General features: G+C 27.9%; 1 protein-coding gene across 3 annotated transcripts; it reads left to right on the top strand.

The window, feature by feature from the left end:
* Positions 1–7,380: 7,380 nt before the first annotated feature.
* On the top strand, positions 7,381–24,603 carry LOC132936613 (E3 ubiquitin-protein ligase TRIM63-like). Of its 3 annotated transcripts, XM_061003366.1 has the most exons (10): positions 7,472–7,477; positions 12,490–12,665; positions 15,193–15,278; positions 15,638–15,730; positions 16,073–16,221; positions 16,325–16,435; positions 18,230–18,421; positions 21,843–21,973; positions 22,940–23,049; positions 23,967–24,603. In XM_061003366.1, the coding sequence occupies exons 2-10, from the start codon at positions 12,500–12,502 to the stop codon at positions 24,108–24,110; spliced, it is 1,182 nt and encodes a 393-aa protein (XP_060859349.1). In that variant the 5' UTR covers positions 7,472–7,477; positions 12,490–12,499; the 3' UTR covers positions 24,111–24,603. The 3 variants fall into 3 exon arrangements, with proteins under 3 accessions (XP_060859351.1, XP_060859349.1, XP_060859350.1); XM_061003367.1 differs by lacking the exons at positions 7,472–7,477; positions 12,490–12,665 and adding an exon at positions 14,594–14,847; XM_061003368.1 differs by lacking the exons at positions 22,940–23,049; positions 23,967–24,603 and having other exon boundaries at positions 7,381–7,477; positions 12,488–12,665; positions 21,843–22,427.
* Positions 24,604–25,651: the final 1,048 nt, after the last annotated feature.

Here is a 25,651-nt window from a genome sequence, read left to right as displayed (position 1 = left end):
TGCATGTGAATGAAAAACTTCAACCTGAATATTTGACGGTGAATTCAGCACTTTCAACTATCGACATCTAAATAAAAAAACACTAGACTTAATAAATCAATACTTAACATGGTTATTACTTATTTCTCTAACTTAGGATTCCAAATCATGTACCTATAATCGTATAAAAAGTATTCAAAAGTTTCGTATTATTGAATATAATTTCTTATTTAGGTTATATGATATAAAAATAGACAATATTTAACAGGTTATATTATCTTTATAACATAATTGAATTGTGTATTACCGATACCAATATGATAAATCTTATAAAACAATCACATATAATATCATTAATATATTTACAATTAATATACTTAAATTGTATGTTAATTTATGCTTATGAGGATTCCTGTAGTATAGGTGTGGTTATCTAAAGTACATCTGGAGTCTAATCGACAAATTATGTGGCAGTGCCCGAATGTGTCCGTTGTCTTATCGACAAATTATATTGAATAGCCCGAATGCGTCCTCGATCCACAGCTTTTATGATAGGTACCTATTTTAGATAAACTAATCGACTAAAAACTTTTAAGACACCGGTCTAACGATCGAATATGATAGTTTGAAAGTACAACTATAATACGTTATACGTAATTTTTACAGCTATGCATGTGGCAACAGTGGAAAAAATGTCATTTACAGCATAAAGTTTGATCATTGATAACATGTTATAAAATAATGGTATCACAAATTGAAAACTAGATATGTATTGATTCCGCTAGAGCATCTTCCACAATACTTTATAAATTGTGTGGTTTATTACAAAAGTGTTTCTTACAGCAAATAGCATTTTAACCCACAATATAATATATTATAATAGGTACACATTTTTGGAAGCACCGTGGGTAACTAGAAATTACTCGGGCTATGTAAAAAATATGATCTTTTTTCTATTTATCAGTGACGTGGCAAAAGGGGGGGTAATCGGCCGCCTCGGAGTGTTTTAAGGGGTGGTGGTGAGTAATGGCTACTAAGTAGTTTTTAAGTGTAATCTATCAGTTAATTTTCGGATATTATAAAATGTTGTCTAAAACTAATAAAAAAAATGCAGTGCGTTACACATTCATCCTATAAAGTCATAGAGTATGGTTAATAAAACAGTAGGTATATAATATATTTTATGCCATGGATATAGGACCATGGATACCTACTGCATATTTTCTTAGTTATTTGATTTGAATTTTCACATACTGCGTATTTACTTAATTTCATAGCTAAAATTACATCCAGTGTAGACTTACATGAAAATGTTTTCCACGTCTTTGTGTCTTTCAGAATTGACTTTACATTAAAATAATTTTATACAAATTAATTATGTAATTTTAGTGACCATCTAAGATTTTTGACAAAAATTATACAAAAAGCACCAAAATTAAATTAAATGGAAATACTCAATTTGTAAAATTAAACTTTTTTGTTACACTAATGTAAAATTCAGTAAGTACCATCCACTAAAAAATCAATAATTATGTATTGTTCTATGCCAATTTTTCATAAAATTGAAAAAAATATGATTAAATATGAAACTAAAAGTCAAATACTAATTTATCTCTTCTGGAGATCCGTATATTATTGTACAGCTGTACAATTTTTAAAGACATTTCCAATTCATATATTATTATTGTAGTATTATACCGATTAGGTATGGCTCATAAATACATACATACCTACGGCATAAGTCATAACATAATAAAAGTCGTAGATATAAGGTACCTAGTCTGTAGTATAATAATATACTATATACTTAATCATAATTTTTGGTGATAATATATTAGTATACCTACTATATTTACAATTAAAATACAATTCTATTGTCATTTATAAGACACTATAGCGGCCATAATATAGGTACACATACCGTTAATATACTGGCATATATTTACTTAAATACATATATTTTTTTTTGTATGTTTGTTTCTTATGAATATTGTAGGTATCCTTGAAATATTGTTATAATATTGTGAACAAAATTATAAAATGTAATGAATAATATACCGTTTCAATTTAGGTAAAATACCTTAAAATATTTGGCTACTAATTGGCGTCACTATTGCGTCTTTATTTTTAAATTAGGCGCAAAATGTATTATTTGCAAAACGACGAGAGGTCCTAAGGTATACAATAAGCACATAATATACGTACCATCATGGCTATAAACTACGATATACCAAACTATATAGTTCAGCAGACTACAGTAGATGTGAAGTGTACCTCGTAATTGAATAAGTCACTGTGTCACTGTAATGTATGTATTAATTATAAATTCAATAATAAATCATTGCTCACGAGCAACAATTTTGAGCGAAGATGCTCGATCAGCCTATATTTTATTAACTACTAAACTATTTCATGATATATTATTTATATTGACATTCAAGTAAACACCTGTGTTGTAGCTTGATAAATGATAAACTGCCGTGGCTGGACACAAAATAAAATGTATAATAATATGCCGAATAAACTAATTTCGCCAAGATAGGGTCAAGGTCGCGTTTCACGACCATCGCTGTCCCGCGCGCCTTGCTTGATCCACCAGTCATTGCCGTGTGTCGTTTAACGATATGTATATATTATTTCCACCACTAATCTTAATATTATTATGATAAGCACCTTTTTCTTTTTTTATTACTATTTGAATTATTAGCGTATTTTTACCATCGAGATTTCGCGCAACAAATATTTATTATTTTATATTTACTATCGACGGTGTATCACTTTTGTATCACTTTTCCCTTTCCATCATATTGCGATATTATCCTTAAGTTCTTACACTTTTTCCGCTCTCCTATACACAGTCCGCTATCAACGCACGGCCGTACATCGCCGGGTCATTAACCGTACGCCAGCAATAGCCCGTGAGTTGGCAATACCTGACGACACCCTTATGTACGTCCTATATGTACCTACATTTCTACAACGTTTATGAACTTATATAGCTGTCTTAAAAAATAGACTGAAAATGCGGAACTTTTATATGAAAGAAGCTACTTGAATATGGAAGGTAAAAGGAGAAAAAAATGTACATACAATTAGACGAAAGAATTAGAAAAACATTAGTAGCAGACTATGAATTAGATAATGATTTAGAAAAATGCTTAAAAAAATAGATATTATTCAAAAATTAGAATAAGGTTATGTTTATTATGTACTGTGAATCTGTGAATTGTGATTGACAAATATATTATTATGTGCATTTTTATAATAATAAATATTTTTAAATTTTTTTATGCAAGTACAGTGAATTGTGATTATTATGTGAATTTTTAAACACGCCAGTAAAAAATACTGCCAGTCCTAAGCCTAGAAAAGTATGAAGGGAAGTTTAAATATGTAATGAATTATAGTAAAAAAGTATTATTATTATACCTATTAGCATAAATTAAGTATATAGTATATAAAATATTATATTTAGCACCCAAATCTTATAGTCAGGTAGATAGAAATAAATTGACCGCAAATGGCACGCAAAAGGTGCCGACCGCAAATGTCCCGACCGCATCGGTGCCGACACCGTTTTAAATTGTACCCATATAATAAGTAGTGGAAACCTAGCAATGAGTGATATTTAGGATACACTGTTTTATGCCTAAATGATTGGTGCTATTTTATTTTGTAATGTTAATGAAATGGTGTTACAACCTTAAGATTTATTTGTAAATAGTAAAATAAGAATGGATTCCTATCGTATATAGTACACCATAATATTTATTACTTGAGAGTAAACATTTTTCTAGAGTGAGTGTGCTAAAGGTATAGTATAAAAGTTGTCTTTTCATATTCCGGACCTCCACCCATCTTTTAAAATGAATATATAGGAGGGGTCTAACCATTCTTTTATTACCTATCTATATGTTTTCACACGCCCACCTAAACGGCCGATAACCAGATCGACGATGCGTTAATTATTCGTCTCTAATCTATTTGTAAGCCTCGCTAGGAAGTATTCAAATGCAGTTTCTGTAACGGACGGTGAACGGCGGCGGCTAGTGCGTGACGATGCCACTTCTCCGTACTATGCCACGCCCCGGAATTTGATGACCACGTAAAATATTCTTATTTCGTCCGAATTCGTTAATGTGAACAATTGTTATAATATTATAATATTATTATAACATTTATAATGTATATATAGGTACCTAATACGTAAAATAGAATATTAAATAAGTATGTGTAATGTGTATGCCGTACGCGTATTTGTAAAATATTCAAAGATTATATTATTTTATTTTATTAACATACTACCTTATGTAATACCGTTATATATAACTGTTCGGGTTTCAATAATCTGCTTCAAATTTCGTTTATTTTTATTTTTAAAATATACTTCTGAACGTTTCCGCTAAGTTAAGGTATGTAGGTACTCTGCAAAGTAATACGATGCTGAAATTTGTCGTATTCTACACCACTGCCCCAAAAATTGTATTATGGCTGATCCAAATAGTTGATGTCCATGTAAAAATAATTGAACAAACACTTAAGTCGAGGCTTATCGGTCAATGTTTAATCAGCGAATTGTTTCAGAACGACGATGGACTACGATGGTACGAAAATTATATATACAATATATTAAGCGTTATATTATAATATAGATAAATTAAAACGGTTATTTTTACCAACTATAGATAGGTACCTAGATTTAGTGTTAAGAATCACTGGTGATACTGTAGTATAGGGATGAAAAAATAAAAAATCAAGACATTATAATAAAATTATACTTACTTTTAATTTTTTAATTTTTTATAAAATTAATAAGGGTTAGAACATCAAACCAAGTTTAATATCACGAGAAATCTATTTATTATTTTTATTATTATTGTATGCAAATACAGTGTCCCCGGTCCTGTGAGGATACACCTATTATTAGCCGTGGAGCGTGGAGCGGGACAAAAACCGATTTTTTGCCGTTTTACCTATAAATTAAAAAAATTATAAAAAATCATGAGATAAATGAAATAAAAATATTGATAGCCAAAATTGTCTCAAAAATAAACTCTAGAAAATGGCTATCTTTAATTGCTTAAAAATATATTTGTTAAACTTTTTTTCCATAAAATGTAATTAAATTTAAAAATAAAATATTTTTAGTCCTTGTCTCTATGAGCTTAATAAAAAAAAGGTGGATAAGTGGATGTCGCTCTGCTGTACGGTAGGTTACAAGTGGGTCACTGTAATGGATGGTGTTAAATTTGAATTCAATGATATAATATCATTGTATAAGAAAAACGATTCTGAGCGAAAACGGTCAGTCAGCCTATGATTTTACCAAGTATATTTGATGATATTATTGTGAATAAAGTAATTTATATATAACCTATTTACGTGGAGCCTTGTTTTAAATTTTCAATCCTTAGCCATAAAAGTTAAAAATTTATAAATTTTTAACTACAAAATAATTAATAAATTATAAATTTGATAAATGTTGTCAAAATTTGAACTTTAAATGCTTATAAAAAAAAATTGTGACCATGTATTTTTAATATTTTTCAACTGCTATTAGAGCAATATATCAGGGCTTTATATTCAATTTTCATGCTTTTTTACCCAACAAATAAAAATGTATTGATATTTATAGAAAAAAAACTAAAAAAATTGAAAACTGACAATGTCCGTAAACAGCTCAAAAAGAGTCAAAATATTTTCAACATTTTATGGTGTATAGAAAATGCTAATATAAACATTCAGTGAAATTTTCAAGTATCTACAGTCATTCGTTTTTTAATTACAATAAAATAAGAAAATTGTTAAATGAGAAATCGAGTAAATTTCAAATGTTGTAAAAATATAAATTTCAGACGCTCATAAAAATTTAATTTAAGTTTCTTCTAGACATTTTTTTTTTGATAAAGGTAGACAAACTTATGAGTAATCTTATATTACATTTTCAAATCTTAGATTTAAAAAGAAAAATTTTTATGAATTCTCATCAAAATAATTTGCTATTTTTCGTGATTTTTCCGTATTTTGTCAAAATTTGAACTTTAAATGCTTATAATTAAAAACTGTGACTAAGGATTTTTAATTTTTTTCATCTGCCTTTGAAACAATAACCTAGGAGCCTTCTATTAAATTTTCAAGCTTTTTTACTCAACAGATAAAATTTTATTGATATTTATAGAAAAAAAAACTAAAAAAATTGAAAACTGACAATGGCCGTAAACAGCTCAAAAAGAGTCAAAAAATTTTGTAAATTTTATGGTGTATAGAAAATGCTAATATAAACATTCAGTCAAAATTTCATGTCCCTACGGTCATTTGTTTTAGGGTTACACCAAAAACCAAAATCTTTTTTCTCGAAAACAGATTTTGCGTAAGAATTCCCGTTTTTCCTTAATTTTTCTTTTGTTTTTCACGTCGCTTGTGAAAACTACTGGGAAATTTTTACTTTTGACCCCCCAAAGTACCAACTAGATTCACTTTCCTATCAGAAAAGTTACTATTGGAGAAAATCCAAGCACTTTTACTGTCCTAAAAGGTGATAACAGACACAAAAATAAAAAAAAAATAAAAAAATAAATAAAAAAAAAATAAAAAAATAAAAAAAAAACACACATCATAGCCTTTGCTACAGTTCTGCACGTCATAATTATACATACTACATAGGTTATAGGTATAAATATAAGATATATAGCTATGTACCTACATTATAATATACAGTATTATCAACAATATTATTTTAATAGGATGTCACCCCGCATGTGTTGCCTCCGTCTTACAAATGTACAACATGGCAAAAGCTGTTTTGCGCGGGACAACTTTTCTCAAACCATATTAAATAATTAATATTTAATATTAATTTTGTTGTAAAACTACCAAATTTTCACAACACGTAAAAAAACTTTATCTGTGCAACAGCGTGCTTTTTTTAATAGCACTGTACAATCATTTTTTATAATCAAATCAAAAAATCAAAAAAACCAAATGTTTAGAAGCAAATAACTTTTATTGTTTTTATGTTATCTAAAATATGTTGCATAGATAATATTCTTCCTATATATTCAGAAATTTTGGAGCCATCTACTACAAACTCAGAAAGATAAAAGTTGTCCTACGCAAAGCAGTTTTTGCTATGTTGTACATTTGTAAGACATAGACAACACATGCAGGTGTGACATCCTATTAAGTGGTTTATTGTTACAAATTTAGTATTATTTTACAGTATTTACATTAATTGTCATACGTACGTAGTCGAAATAATTGTTACTTAATTTCGTTGCAATCACAATTTTCTTGTCACAGCCATATCGACCATATCATATTATTATTATTTTTTAAAACGCAGTCCACAGTCCGCAATTAGTTGTTGGGCACGTGAAACGTGCTCAGTAGTCACTATACTCACGGCGATAGTACTATACAGTCGGTAACATACGGTTCCATGACCTTCTTCATCGGTACCCGGATTGTTTTTGATCACGTCATATAACTTGTATTATTCGTGAGTATAAAATATATATAATAATATTAAATATATTATACATTACGTCCATAATTGAATATATTATAAATAATCCACATAGTAATCGTTACGTACGTAAAACATTAACACGTCATATTTTGTAATAAGCATAATGTATAATATGTTCACTGTTGTTCTAATATGATATAATATATGCCATAATATATAATATTATCATATTATATTATATTGTTATTAACTTTTGAATCAATAGTTTCTTATCATATATCGGTGATTGCATAGGTTTGTGGTATAATCAATAGCAATAGCATACAATTAATCTAAATGTTTTTAAAATATCGTTATGTATAGCTACAAAAAATATTATAATATATACGACATACGTCAATATTTTCAAATCCCTAAAAATAATATTATTTAATTAGCAGGTAGGTGTTTACAAGAAAACCACTAAAATCATAATTCTTCGTTAACATATCTAATTTTGTATAAATTCCAACTTTCAATGTCTATAAAAATAGTTGTGTTTATATATTTTTAGATTTTATGGTGACACTATGAACAACTGATGATTTAAGATAACAGCTAGTAAATCTAATAATTTAGGTAATTGTGTGTAAAATATCTCATTGCCAAGTTTAAGTCTAAATTCAGCTATTTTTTTTATATTATCATCATCATGTTACGGATTGCTATCTATAACGTGTATGTATACGAATAAAGATGCGGAAACAACAGTTACATTAACTATATCGTATTTCATAGAAAAAAATATGCACCATATGTAGTATTAATATCAAATATTTCTAAGAATTTTTGGTATTAGAATAAAATACGCACAAGAAACATTGATATGAATATTAAATAATTTATCTCCATACTTTCTTTAACGTCCGATAATCTGTGTAAGTCACTTATCGTTCGTCAAGGCTCACGCGTTCACACGCCCATTGAAAATGTATTTTTTTGAAGGTTTTTTCTACGTTTCTTCAATAGATTGTATATTCGTAAACTAAAAATTATGTTCTGACGGAGCGGTCGGCTGTACGGGTACGTTGGACCTAGCTCGCAGATGGCAATAGTTCCAGTGACTCTTCGGGGTTCCGTGAGGCGAGTGTCCGATAAGACACCCACCTGGCGTGCAGCTACCATGGTCCGACAATGCCTAAAGTTTGAACCCAGATCCGATTATTCGGTAGCGTCAATGCCATGGAATTACATACGAATCTATTCGAAACGAAAACCACAAAAAAAAAAAACATTTCCTCCGTCCGTTGTGGACGTTGCATTTTCTTCCCGGCAATAATATTATAAAATATAACATTACATTACACTATCTAAATTTCCGTAATAAATATTAAAATAATATATTATTAATTGTGACGTTTTAAAAACATAAACGCGTACGTTCAAATCACCTAGGGCATAGTATGTACTGTGTGTCCGTGTTGTTCATTTATTCTGTAAATTATTCTTATAAGTGGCTTGTTATTTTATTTTTCTACTAAAAAAAAACAAGTGTATCATAAGCAAATTTATGTGACAAATTTGTATTCAAACCTTGTGAATAATAAAATACGTACAAAAAAAGTAAAATAAGTATAATACTAATATATTTTATGGAAGGAACTGCTTAGTTTACTATTCCCGTGAACGAAGTGTGAATTTGAATGCGATGACGCAATGTTATTGTTCATAGACTTATAGTGTATATATTATGTTAATGTGTACATAAATTACACACACCAACAAACATCAAATAATACATGTAGCACATGAATCTCTGTGAGAGGCAGCATCCCAGAGCATTTATCATTAAATAGATGAGCATTCAGTAGATATACTGAAATAAGTATATATATTCTATTATAAGTATTAACATAGTCCGTGGGTGGCACCATAACTATCGCTATATTGGGAAAAAATAGTTTATGTGTTCAGCGTTTATGTATATCGTGGCCACAACTTTTAAGGGGCCTCGCTACTTCCGTAAATTTTAGTTCAAAAGACCTGTAGTTTTGAAAAAAATAAATTTAGTTTAGATTGCCTGATTTTAATTCTGAAAAAAGGACTTTACTAGGTAGTTATATACTTTGTTAATTTGTCTTATTTGATGACTACGATAATTAATAGTGACAGTCCTCTGTTAGATTTTGTACGACAAATTATTTTTAAACACCACTAAGGAGTAGGTACTTACTACAATTTGCCATGACATGCGAGAAACATGTCTGGGTTTAATATAGGTTTATCGTATACATGATTATACATATTTCCACGCTCACTACATACACACTTTTGAAAACGCACACGAACAAGATATAACCTAATATGCATACTTAGTGTTTTTAATGCAAACGTTTCAATATACTAAAATTAAATTAAATTAACTAAACATATTTTTAAAATGCAACACAATTATATTTTTTTTGCTTGCAGTCATTAAATTTACCTCAACGCCTAAACAAAATATTCACATTTTTATACTTGAACAGTAAAACGATATAAATTTATAATGAGGGTCTATGTAATACAATAGGTACATTTATAAACTCCGTTAGCTAATTGGTTTTATTTATAACACAAACGTTATATTTGATGTTTTTATTTTTATTTTTATGTTCGTAAAAAGAATAAAATGATAATAAAAACAAATTTAAGTGCATGCGATTATTTAGAAAATAATAACAAGTGGTATTTTTAAAATTTTTTACTGTGAAAACAAATAAAATAATTTACATAATATTAAAATGTCTATGATAAAATATCTATCTCTTTTAAGCACAATACTAATAAATACTACAACTTTATTTAAATATATAATATCATAAAACAATAAATTAAATACAAGAAGATCAATAGATCAATAATGTTGCAATTTAAATCTCTATTCACACTGTTATTGTTTCATTCTTTTATATTATTTCCTAACATTTAAATTAGTAATGAAAAAAACCATAAATTATTATTGTATAATATATATTATGAATGGTATGAATAGGTAGGTACATACGCCAAAGCACACCACTTATATTACAACTACCTACCTCACTGTTGGTTTATACCTACAAAGTAATAATAAAAAAGTAATAAAAGTAATAATTATATTACTCAATAAAATAATATGAAAAGTAATAATAACAGATTTAAATTTAATAAACTTGATTAAACTCATAATAATAGACGTAAAGTAAATGGAAAAGTTTAATTGAGTTAGTTAGCTGTTTAATTTATACAATATTAATAGTTATTCTAAATCGAATTCTAAAAGTCAAAAGTTAATTTAGAGGATACTATTGCTATGTTACTATTCAGTGATAAGCTCTGTTAATAAAGTAATTATTATTTTAATTACCGCACCCGAGTTACATAGTATAGTGATTGCACAACTTTTAATTATTTTAATTTAATTCACACCGCTGTGCGATAATAAGCAATATCATGTTTATGTATAATAGGTACCTACTAAATTATATTAAATCCAGAAATATGTGTACCTACTGATTTATTTTTATCAAAAACCATTATGTACAGAGTAGTGTGTACTCAGCATGTATACAGCGTGATTGAACAAAATAACATATTGCAACCAATTGATATACGCGTTACACAATATAGATTCAAAACAAAATTGTATGTGCTATGAAATATATATATGTCTCGTTTAAAAACATTGATCATTATTGGTATAGTATTTTATATAGATGAAACGTATTATAAATTACAATTTCCATTCGAAATTACGAAATGATTAGAAAAACAATTTGTTTAGTAATCATTTATTTCGATGTCAAGTTCAAGTGTATAGGTATTTACATGGTAATTTTTTCAGGAGCCCTACTTAAAAGTCATAACTATTCTCCAACCCACAGGGATGGGTTATAAATTAGAATCGATTAATATATAATATACGATGCAATAATGTATATAATACATATTGATCTCAGTATCTCATACTACACATGGTAATTACTAATTACATATAAATTCAATATTTTTCATGAAAAAATATTTTTACTCTTTTTGAGCTATTCATATTCATTTGACATTTGAGATTCTGAGCGTATCGATATATGTATTTGTTTTACAATGTGTGTGTTTTTTTCTGTCTGTCATAAACTTTTAGGGTAGGTACTAAAAATGATCCGATTTACTATAGTAACTAAGTATACTTACGCATCTTTCCTGATAGGAAAGTGAATCAAGCAGCTATTGTATTAGGGAGATCAAAATTGAAAATTTCAAGTACTTTTCGAAATTGTCAAAAGGGCGAGGGAAAAATTCTCACCCTGCCACCGCCAAATGACGCCACTGATAAATACTATAATATTACAATTTACAATATTATTATAAACTATATTATACTATATCTCCCAATATTATGGGATATGGCTATCTCACCCTATGAACCCTATGAATGGACTTTATTGTCTATTGATAGCTAACTAATCGTTGAAGTAGGTTGAATAGTATGGTACCGACTATAGTACCTATTATTATGATTGATAGACTACCTAGAGAAAACCGTGAGAACACGTCAATTTAATAATACATGTCGCGTTGCGTCGCAGTTGCGTTGCCGTCATCAGTTGCTTTTGGTGAGAACACGGCCTTATAGTCGTAAGTGACTACTGGAGATGAGGGCGGGGCGTATCACGTAGCGAACGGCCAATACTGCGAACTGTAGTCTAAATAATAAATAATGCATAGAGAATACTAATGGCCGAGATGAATGTGCGGATAACATTATAATTATATACCTAAGGACGGTGGTCGTAAAAAAAAGGAATATTTATATAAAGAAAAATATTATACATTTATTTTGTAGATACCTAATTTTACTATGCCGGAGCGGTGTTATTATACTACCTACTTATATCTATATCATTAGTTACGCTAACTGCCGACAAAGATACCCACTTTGTTCACGTAGTTTTTTGTAGTAAATATATTAGTAAATGATAATAATATGATAGGTACTGACATAAATGTATTACAATAATCAAACGAATAGTTTTTGAATTACAGAGTACCTTCGTGATGGAGTCTGCCAAAAAGAAATGCAAGATCACCGCGAGTGCCCGACAACTTTGGGAATTGAACATATGTGTGACTTGCACAAAGCCTTTGGACTCTACTTCAAAATTATTGAGTTGCCTTCATGGCGTATGCAACCGATGTATTGATTTGGGTTTTAACAAACCTGGTGAGGTGTTCTTAATATTCTATTTATCTATAATATTATATATATAGTTTCAATCATTAAAGACACGAGATAATAGTCTTCATACACTTTATCAATGATAATGTTATATAAAATTTGGTCAACAATATTAATATTATGTAATTATAATATTATTAATTCACGTAGCACTAATGTAATCTGATGGAGTAGAATAAAGAGTAAAAACCAATTAAATAAATTAAAACCGGACCCCTTGGAAACTAATATTAATTCTTTATTAGTACTTATTTTAATTTAACATTTTTACGATATTGGATACCTCTATTTATTGGCAAATTAACGAATTCCCATCAGTCGATTTTTTCAATTTATCAATTGATATTTTAAAATTCAAAAACAAATAACCGTAGACTCTTGAAAGTTTCACTAAATGTTTATATTAGCATTATTTTTTTAATATTATTAAATTTGATTATTTACGTCCATTGCAATGACCACTTTTCCACATTTTTGTTGGATTGGGTGCAGTTTATTTTGAATAGTATTCTATATAATATATAATCAATATTATCATGTATCCTATATATATACCTACGTCCTACATATTACCTACTTATTATGGATAGCAAATATGTCTAAAAAAATATTTTACTAATTACTAGGGCTCGGATTTATATGTAAATACATATTTTTACTGTGACTTGATAAATTAATTTAGGTAAGTGATAAATTCGTTTCAAGGGATTTCCATTGTAATGAACTATATTTTATTTTACATATTTTTACATATTTTGTCATAAGTACATATTTTTACATATTTCTCAATAATTCCATTTTTCCCTACATATTTCGACAATTTACGATTTATTAATAGTTTTATTGCATAGAACAAGTACAAGGACCCTTGGGAGTTGCAGTAAAAGAAAAAATGCACAGCGTATTACATAAAAATCCTGGTTTAGACTGCCTAAAATTAATTAGAGATACACATTGCGAAATTAATGGGGTAATATTTCCGGCTGAACTCACTGCTTTGGACATTGCAAATATGAAATTTGCACCCATTACCTCGGTGGAAGTCGAGCGCTCCTTCAGTCGGTACCAATCTGTGTTACGACCAAATCGTAGATCATTTAACTTTGAAAATTTGAGCATGTATATGGTATCTCATTGCTTTCAAGACCAAGATAATCAAAATGAATAATGAATAATAGTAGTAAAATAAGTAAATTAGTTAATAATGTCATTTATAAAGCAATTTTTTATATTTTTTTGTAATTTTTTTGTATTCCATATTTTCATTTTTTAATCACATATAAAGTGATTTATTATTACATATATATTTACATATTTTGGTTTTTTTAATACATATAAATCCGAGCCCTACTAATTACCTATACCTACTTATATAATTCTAATCTATACTACTTTATAAAATTAAGTCGCTTTTTTTTGTCCGGGCTAATCTCCGAAACTACTTATTCAATCGTCGTGCAATTTTTTTTTAAATTAAAGAGGACATCACAGAAAAGGTTTAAGGCAAAAAATTAGTCCGATTAAGTAAATAAATAATTAGTTATTATTAATTAAAATAAACGTGTAAATTGTATATACCTATATATATATTATTGTACATATGGTGCGGGCCACGGGTTTCCTGCTACCTGCAACCTGACCTTTTGTTCGTCGAAGTGTATTGTGTTTGATATCGGCGGGTGTTTCGAGAAGTTTATACACGTACACCAACAACATGTATATCCAATATTCGTATTAATATCTTAATAATATAAATGTATACTGCTAATAACCAAGGTAGGTATTGTGCGCTCGCGTCGTCTGGCGCCCCCCACTCACTACTATCAACCGCATTCAATATCAATCATACGCCGATGTTATTTTCAGTCGTTACGTCAAGACAGTTGCCTTCAGTGTGTTACGTAGACTGCATCGCTGTTTGCCAATGTTTTCATTCTATATATTAGTATATAATTTGTATATTTTTGCCCCTGATCCAGAAAAAGTTGATAACGTTGTTTATAAAGAAATTTTTTAAGTCTTAGAATAATTATCAAAATACTGGCATAATTCATCTTTTGTTCCATCCATAGTTATACCTACAAAATGTACATACACAATTTACATACATCTGAGAAATCTTGCAATAGCGAAGCATTGCCGGGTCAGCTAGTATTCTATATAAAAAGTATAACACTTATTTATGTTTATAAATTACTTTTGGAATATATCGGTTAATTATTATGATTTATATAATGTGCGTGTAAAGTATTAAAAATACGCTCTTGGAGGTTTCAAATACAAACTTTTTTTGTTACAAATAATAATAATTATTTGTTATATCAATTAAAATGACAAAGACTGAAAGATGCATTTTGTATATGAATAAAAAATTTAAAAACATGATGTTTAGGATACTTTTTACAATTATTTGTTTTTAAGTACAAAAAAAGCATATAGTTACTTTTATTTGATTTACTTTGTAACGGTTGTACAAGTTTGTTTATCATAATGTTTTTTATTGTTTATGTAGGTAATTTCGTATGCGATTGTGGAGTGGCAACTGACATTTCAAAAAGACTCATAAATTGTACATTATTTTGTGAACAGTTTGATGAAGTAATCACAAGTTTTATAATATATATGTTACATACTAGCTCGAGTATTGTATACCTACTCAGGGTACGGGTGCAATTTAATGGAAAACAGTGGCCAGTAGTACCTAGTAAAGGGGGTACCTACTTAAGTATAGGTAATATTTAAGCACGCAGTTAATAACTACTACATCCAATGATTAATTTATTGATTTATTGAAATCACTTCAGTACCTCTTGGCGAAGCCATACCCCCCTATAGCATTAAGTTACACTCGTCCACCACTCACAAATTGCGCCTGTATAAAATATTATCAGAATAGATAAATATATAATATATAATATAAATATGATTTTAATTTTTCATTCATATGTTGTCTTTAGTTTATTTTAAGAAACAATTATATGGATGAGGAATACCAAAAAAAAGAATATGGTCAATACTTAACGAAAGTCCCATGTCCAAATTGCGATGATGTAAGTTCAAGTAACTATATATGAATAAGGAATTATAATACATCTTTGTTTTAATAAATTACAAATCAAGCACAATTACGTTTAACCAAAATATGTAACGGGTTTTTTCTTTTTATAAAAATGCATTAATTGTTTTAAGAACTAATTCAATTTCCAAAAATATTATAATAAAAAATACCTATTATATAGGTAAAATAATTGAAAATATTTCACATTGAATTTATTTTTTGTATAATAATATTTATGTCTATTTTAAATATTTTAAAATTGATTCCTATAATGAATCATAACTTTATTGTAATATTGTCACATAACTCAGTTTTATAATTATTTACGTTACAGAAATACATTGAGGCATATTGTACTACATGCAATAAATTGCACTGTGCGCTGTGCCAATTAGTGAATCATAGAACTCATCATTTTAAAACTATAAGCAAAGCTATGGAGGAGATCCGTTCAAATTTAATGAAAAATAAAGTTGACTTATGGTATGGTTAAGATTTTTATAATTTCAATATATTAAATTGTTTAAGAAATCTCTACTGTTTGAATTTTTTAAGAATAGTATATTATCTATATTTTTTTAAACAGTGAAAAATCAAATTTTGCGAATGAAGTGAAATCATGCTTAGTGTCAAATATAACTACACTAAGAACGCAGAAGCGTGAAATGAAAATAGAAATACAGAAAAAATTTGATGAGTAAGCATATTACCTAATTTAAAAAAAGTAAACAATTTAAATATTTAAGTATGAAATATCCGTACCTACATATTATTATCATATTATCTAATTACAATAACCTAACCTATGTAGGTATTCCGGCACTCGAGTAGACATACATAACCTATATATTATCACAAAATATATTTGAAAAAAATCTAAGTACCCATTGGCCATTTCAGCTCTAAGCAATTTTGAATTTTCACGACGTAATAATATGTTTTTCGTAAACTAAGATTTATTTTCTGCTCCCAAAAAGTTATAATGTGTCCTTACCTAATATGTAATAGGCGGTGGCTAGCAAAAATAAAAAACATTATAGCTGGCATTTTATAAAAATTATACATATAGGTACCTCCAATCCTCATAATTTCTAAATGTTTGTAATTTCGTATTTTTTTCTACAAATAAATAGATTTTGATAGTGGTGAGAGCGTTTTTTTTCTCGAACAATAAATACATCTACGAATGAAATTTACATCGTTCAATGATACATCTCTGACATTTGATTGAACTACTTCACGCATTAATTTTAATGAACGTTCAGAGTATTATAGATATCGTTTCTTTGCTTAAATTTTTACGCGGTGAATGTTCATATTCGATAACCGATTTTAAAAGAATTTTTTCATCTTCACTTATACCAATAATACAGTATTGAAGTATCAAGTAGGTTGTAGCTAATGTAGGTACTAGTTAGATGTATGACTTCAATGTACATCACCATTTAACACCCACGCGTGTGTAATTATTTTAAACTAATATCATTTTGTTCAGTGCCCCATCCCCCCAGAGCCCTTTTTTTCAAATAACTAGCTGTATTAAAATCTTGTGAGTACTTGGCTTGTTCATATTATGAAAATAAATTAAATGTTAACTATTATCACAGTTAAAAGATAAAACTGATAAAAACTTACAACTTACGACTTCTGAGTTCTGATATCATTTTTAACTTATGCCTTCTTAATATAAACACAGAATAAATTAAAACTATTAATTATGTTAATAATTATTATTTTTGTAAATGACACAATAATAAGACCTGGGATTTTAATGCCCTAAAAAACCCAAAAAATTCACTAAATTAAATTCTTTTATGCTCTTAAACTTCTGAATGATGCACTAAAAATGCACTACACTTCGTTACAAATTTTTATACAAATTTGTTATAGGTAACTAAATGATAATATATATTTTAAAGGATAGTTTTACAGACGGAACAGACAGATAATAATAATAATAAATATTTAATAAATGATAATAGCACGGGTATTGTGATCAAATCTAATTATTGTCGTTACTCGTTACCCTTATCGGTTATCGAAAATCATTACCTACACCCACAAACTACATGTATTAGTTCGTGTCTACACCTACCTGTCATGATAGTGTCATTATTAATTAATAATTATCGTTCACAGACGCGTCTAAAATATCACCCAATCTAGTAAAATAACTGTCTTTGATCCAGATGCGCTATTTTGTTATACCTAATATATTATAGTCTTATAATCGTATGTTTTATTTCATCAACTTATATTAACATTAAGCACAGAATATTAAGACAAATATTAAAATACATATTGTATACAAACATATTACAAGCACAAAATCATGTGTCGTGTACAATATACACGAGTGTATGTGTTCTACAGTATATGTTACTCAATAATAATTATTATAATATAGAATGGTAATATTATGATAATGACACGATTTTCATGACATAATGTGTTGATCTTCTAATTTACAAAATAATATTATACGTTACAGGTTTCGAGACGAACTGATAATAAGCGAAGATAGAATGATGGATTATGTAGAATCGTATTATAAAGTAAAATTGGAGCATTTGACTAAAAATAAATTGCTAATGGAGGAATTAAAAAAAAAATACGATTTCTATTTGTATTTTTCTCAGTCTGCTTTGAAAAGGGAAAACCAGGCAGATCTAGACATAACAAAGTACGCTGCTCGTTTATCATTTAAATATATTAAATATATTAAGTCTAATTTTTTATCTGAGTAGGTACCTACTGATGTTAAAAGAATTCAACTCAACTGTTTTTTTTTACAAAAATTGACCCATCTTATGCCAATTGTTCCGACTATCCTAGTTATCAGATAAAAATTCTGAAAACGTCATGTGTTATATTCGTCAAGAAGTTTATTAAAAATTACTTTTCACTTTTTTGAAATTTAACGCTTAAATACTTCAAAATTAAATTTTTAAATTTAAATTCATTATTAATATTTATCCAAACTAATTAATTATCAAATGTTAGAAAGTTAATTTCAAGTAAACTTATCTTCTTGATTATGTTTTCAGATATGTTATCGGATAGCTATATAGGTTTTGATAACTAATTGGAAATTATGCCATTATTGATACTTTGAGATAAAAAAAAAAACAAAGTAATTAATATTTGTGCAGTTATTGGTATAATGATATAATATCATAATGTATGCATGACGGCAGCAATCAGCAATTTATAATACTTTACCGTCATATACTGCACACATAATATATGCACGCACGGACTCAGACATTTGCTTATATTGAAATCCTTAAAAACAGTGGGTATCGAATAAGAGGACGTAAATACATTTTAATTTATAAACAAATTTCCAGATTTCAATCGGGAGTAATTTATTATATCTTTTCATTAAACTATCACATTTAGGTATCACAAAAATGGAAAAAAACGTTGCGTAGGTACGATGTAGTTGCTTCTTATGTTTTTTTTTCGTCACCACTATAATAAAACGTTAAAATTAATTAATTAATGCTTATCGCGGGACGCTAATCTGCGCGACAGCGACATCTTCCCTCCTCGTCCGTCCAATCCTCCTCCCTTCTTCCTACCGTTATTCATTGTTAAATTATTATTATTATTATTATGATTATTGTATTTTTTATATTTATTATCTTTGGTTGTCTCCTATGTTAAATTATCTTTGTGTTTATGGTATATCACCTGACACCAGCTAATCACTTGTTGCGGCCAACGCCCTTGTTGTCAAATTATTATCGTTGTGTTGTTCGTTCGTATGTACTCGCCTCCGCTATTATAGCGTAAAACACGCATTATTGTCACTTTTTATTTTTTCGGTGTTCTTTTTAGTTGTTTGATACACACAACAACTTATTATTATATTATTATGATTATTGTACGATCAAATGTGCGGTCAATGTGACCAGAAATTATTATTTTGTGTTGTCAGTGCGACAATACCTGTTATTGTAACGGCATCATGTATATACCTACTATTATTATTAAAATAAATATATGGCGTTACCATTCCTAAACCATGAGTCAGTTTATTGTATTATTGTTCTATGGGGTGACTTGGACCAGCGGTGTGTACGTATACTGTACACAACAATATCACCCATTGCGACATCCACGTCCGCGTAAGACTGCCAGCACTCGCCGTGATGTGTGGGAGGCCACCCAGGTCATCATTGCGACATCCACGTCTGCATATGTCCGCCAGCCCCTCGGATGTGTGAGAGGCCGCGAAGGTCGTCAAATGAAACGGTACTGTCCACTTTGATTTGCTGCCCGAGTGCTCATCATCTCAAAATCATCAGTAATCTTAAGTTTAATGTTAAGATGTAGCCAAACCATGTGAGCTCTGTCGTCATTGCACCACACCGATTCGACCACAGAGACCAATTCCCCCCCCCCCTCCCCATAATAACTAAAATGTATCATCTTGTTTCGAAGAAAAAGTTCAGCTCCATTTCCTCCAAAATATCAGTTGTCGTCGTGCGCATTATGTTGCTTACCCGTAACAGTAGAAGGTGAATCAAATTGGTCTGTCATTTAGATTTGTACGGCGCCAACAAAAACACAAAATTCCTTGTTCTCGAATAGACTTTCGAATGGTCCTTCAGCTGTTACGTCCAAGTTCTCGGGCGTAAACAATTACGTACCACTTTATTCCATTAATTCGTAAGAATCGCACGATAATGAAGATTTGTCGATTTTTCAGTTTTTTTACATTATGCAAAATCATCGTTATTGTAAAATAAAATGCACTACCCAGACTGATACAATTTCTACTATTACATGTTACAATTTGGAGATTTTATTATAAAATTCGATGTCTAAGAAGCCAAAAGTTGTATGTCCCAAACATCAAATTTTACAGGAGAGCAGTTTTAAGATTTTAAATCATTCTACACCAAAACATTTATGTTGTAGAGTTTTGTTTTTCGGTGTTGCAACTGATTTATTTGTAAAATATTCTGTAGATTACATAAATTATTACTTTTAGGTCTTAACATTTTTTTTCAACGTAATTATAATATTTCTTTTAAATTTAATGGGACTTGTTATGAATGGCAATTATAATATATTTTTACCGTGGACATATTATAAGGTTTTGATGGACATATTAACAGGTGCTAATTTAATATAAACTCGAATTAATTTATTATATAAATGGTTGAAATGTACGTAAGACTAATTTTTTTGTTATAAAAAATTCAATTTGTTTATATAATTGCAGTAAAAAGGTAAAAAATATAAAAAAATATTGCAATTTTTTATTGAATGTAAAAATAATAAAGTAGCATTTTTCATCAAATTTTTAGTAAAATAAAACCCGTGTTTAATGATATTTTATACTAATTGAAGATCTCATATTATTTAGTGTAATTTAAAATAAAAAATTTTTATTATTTAAAATAATACGTCCAGACATATTCATTTTTTATAAATAGATAAACAAATTCAATATTATCTAAAACATTACACGTCCAAAATTGAATGTATTGTTTTTGACAAAAGTAACAAGTCCGGACTTGTTATATTTGTCCGCTTGATAGTTAGATCATGTTAAAATATTTATTGTATGTCTCATTTAATTAGGACTTGTTATATGTGCTTACTAAAAAAACCTATCTTGCACTAAAAACACAAAAATTAAAGTATAAATAAAACATGTTTTAATTATGATATTGACTTGCAATGTTTTACCGAATCAAAAAGACGACCTAGATAAACCCTGTGGACTAAAAAAACGATTTTGAGAAAAATTGGACTTACAACTTTCGGCCTCTTAGCCATCGAAATATTACATTTATTTAACAGATTGATTCTTCTAAAAATAATATAATTTTTATTTGCATTATTTCATAATTTACTATTGTACGCAATAATCTACAGAAACATCTACAGACGAGTGGCCAAATATAAATTATTTTGTATATAAATTATATTTTAAATGTTTCATTTTTCATTTTTCTTAAATAACCGATAGCAGTTTTTATTAGCACTTTTAACAAGAAAATGTGTCAACTATACGATCACTTTCTCTTAGCTGATAATAATTTACGTATTTTACGTTTTAATAATACATATCCGATGTGTTATAGTTTAGTCAACAATCAACTGTCAAGTGTCAGAAAAGGTTTCATAATGGACATTAGTGGATTGGATTCAACTAATACAAAATGTATTGAATTAACAGTTGTGTTGGACGATACACTGCGTAAATTAATTGAATGTGAGTATACCTACATTATACATTCATACAGGGTGATTTTTTAAGCATTCTCATCACTCTGTTTGTATGCTTAAATTATGCATGTATTCAAATTTTGATTTTTGGAATTTTTAAATATACATTTTAAATTGAAGACCATATTTTCGAATATTATAGATTTTTCTGTACCACTTAAGGATGATCCTTTGACAATATAAACTTTTTTTTTAAAATAGAATCTCCCATTTTTAATTGTACTAATTATTATTTAGCAAATATTTTTTTTGAGAATTTTTATGTATCTAAATTAAAATTCGAACAAGTAGATCTTAAGTTATATATAATTTATAACTAGTGTACTAAGGATAATATTATGTATATGGTCATGCATTATGTAGATGATTTTAAAATGTTCGTTAATACTATTGATCTAACAATATAAAAATTTGTAAAAATTATACTAATAAATACTACATGTCTACATATTATATCTAATATTACTTATAGTATATATTTTTGTAAAACCATTTTTAAGGACTATTATCCTTAGCATAAACATTTTAATAACTGAAAAACTATACTCATTAGAAATTTGATTAAGTTACATCAAAATTATCAAAACACTCATCCGCTAAATAATTTGCAGTAAAAACACGGGTTGTCATTTGAAAAATAAATGTTTGTATCGTCACAAGAATACAAGATATAGTTAAGTAGATAAGTAATTGGTACAAAAAATGTTAAGAATTAAAAAATATTAAAGTCTTTAGGTATGATTAAAAATTCTAAAAATAATAATTTAAATAAATAACAGAAAAATCAAGGGCGATCAAGGTTAAAAAATCACCTGTACCTATATTATAATATAATATAATATAATATAAGTATATAACATATCCCTTCGTGGCTTTGTCAATAACGAATAGACCTATTGCTGTCAGTGTGAACTGGTTGATAATGCAGTTTATAATATTACATATTTTGTAGCCGTTAAAAACATTGCAATTTCTAAACCACAAACATATGTAAAAGCAATTGATGCGATTAGTAAGACCGTGAATATTACATCTTTTCCGGGATACCACAGTGCCACTAAGGTAAGATTTAAAACTATAAATAATCGTATTGAACTTGACATATAATCTGCTGTTCCACTAAATCTTACGGATGCGAATAATATAACGTTCAGTAGGACACGCGTGTTTTGGCGCTGAAAAACCTGGCTTTCAAAAAAGGGAAAAACATATTGGTTTATTTGGAATCAGAATGATATGATATCAATTTATGTATAACAATTTGATTTCTATCTCATAAATATAAAAAAGAAGCATATACTTTAAAATCCGAGCCCTACTTATTACTTATAGGTACTATCTAAATAAGTATTCATAATTCATTACACATTTTAATTATCTACCAAATTTGATTAATTATTTTTAGACAGTTATATATTTTATGAAATAATTAATAACTAATACCTAAGTAATAAGATATTACAATATATTACTCATTAAGAACCATAACATAACAGTCACCGAAAATATTATTATTAATAATTGATTTAGTACTTTAGTAGGTAGTGTATTAACATGTGAGACGCTAATACTAAATAAATTATAATAATTGTACAAATATCTTGTATTAAATATAGGTACATAATAGATATTATGAGAAAAAACAAAAAAAATACTAGGTTATAAATTTTTTATATTGCAAACATTTGATAAATTAAAAAAAATAATTAGATTTTTCAAACATTTTGACTTTAATATAGTAATTGATGGTGAATGATAATAAACCAATTTAAAAAATCTCTTTTCTTATGTTTTGAATTTTTATTGTGTTAAAAAATTAGGATTTTTTTTTATTGTATCAATTCTAAAATACACAAAACTAATTATTTACTGGAAACTCCGAGTGACTATTTTACAAGGGATTTTTTATTTGGAATATTTATTATTGACAATTTTATTTTCCGAAAACCTAAATATGAAATACAATTGTTATTTTTCAGAAAATTGAAGACATCCCGAAATCTATAATTGATGATAATCTAGTGGACAAAGTGAAATATAATTTACTCAAACAGCAGAGAAAAAGTTTAAATTCTTCTGCAGGTGTTTCTTCACATTTAGATACTAATATAGACAACATGTAATTGCAAAACCAACAAGGGGACATATTATTAAACAGTGAGTGATAGTCTGTTTTACTGGCGGTTCGCGCTAGGCGAATTTGTACAAATTTAAATGTGTTTGGGACATTTAACAAATTACGTTGAGAGAATGATTTTCAAATATTGTAATGAGTTTTAGCGATCTGATATAATATAATATGCTATAATGCGTTTGGAAATATATTATCAGTGCATATTATTACTTACTTTATTATTATTTCACACTGTCCATGAATTCTACTAGATATATTTTGATTAAACTTAATTTTTTTAAAAACCAAGTTTAAAATCGTATTACTTAAATTATATTAATTTTTTGAGGGTTTTTTTATTGAATTTGCGAATTGAAAATAGTAACCACTAAACACTTTTTTTTTAAAGTTTTATTGCTTTGAAATATAAATATAATATACTCTTTAATACATACAACAAAATAATTTAATCTTAAAAAAAAAGGTAAGAAAAAACTCGAAGTTGTACGTAAAACCTGCTATTTTCAACAAAGTTGGTTTTTTTTTTTGTTGTAAGTTGTAACTCAAACACAATTATTAATCTTTAATACTTAAAATTTTCATCAAAAGGATGCATTAGCATTTTCTATACATGGTAATATGGTATAACTTTTAAAATATTTTTATTATTTTTTAGATAAATATAGATACGTTTGATATATTATAGATTTTTTTTTAGTTTTATATCTATTACCTAATATTGATAAAGAAACTCAAATACAATATTCTACAATAATTTTGTCAGATACACGAAAATGTGTAAACCATTTTGGAGTAAAAAATATTCAATATTTTTATAGATAAGACTTGAAGATTTAATACAAAGTTCTATTAGTTTATGCTGAAACCAATAATCTAAAAAATATTCAAGTTCAAAACATTTGGAGTTTTAAATTTGGACCAGATTAGATATTTAAACAAAGAATAAGGATTTTAGTTAAAATGTTGCAATTCAAAAATATTATCTGTGGGGACTCAAAACCTTTATCTACTTTTATTATTATACCTATTATATTGTACTCAGTGACATTTTCAGAATATTTAGTAAATGTTAAGACTATATTTTATAGTTTACACCACTTACCGGCTACCGCATTACTTATGCACATATTAAAATAAATTACTATTATTGCAATACAAACATATCATAAAATATACTTAGTACAATAGTACCTACCTAATAGTACCTTAGCACCTAGTAACCATGTCTTCGACGAAAATCGTGGTTTTGTGTGCAACGCGTGAGTTACCATATTGAGTTCAAATCCTACAGAAATATTACAGTGGCCTTGTAATACTTAATACCAAAGTAAGTACACTTGACACCTACTTTACCCCATTTTAATTGTTGAATTCGTCATCAGGCAATGATATTTTAGAAGTGGAACTTCCATAATATGTACCTAATGCTCATAATATAATCCCTGTTGTTTATAACATGGCTGATGATAGTTAGGTATGTTGCGAAATTAAAAATTTAATATTGTGGTTACTGGTTTAAAGTTAAAGCAA

The sequence above is a fragment of the Metopolophium dirhodum genome, chromosome 1 (genome assembly GCF_019925205.1).
Source record: "Metopolophium dirhodum isolate CAU chromosome 1, ASM1992520v1, whole genome shotgun sequence".
Lineage (NCBI taxonomy): Eukaryota > Metazoa > Arthropoda > Insecta > Hemiptera > Aphididae > Metopolophium > Metopolophium dirhodum.
The sequence above is the reverse complement of the archived record's forward strand: the minus strand, read 5'-3'. Positions and strand labels throughout refer to the sequence as shown.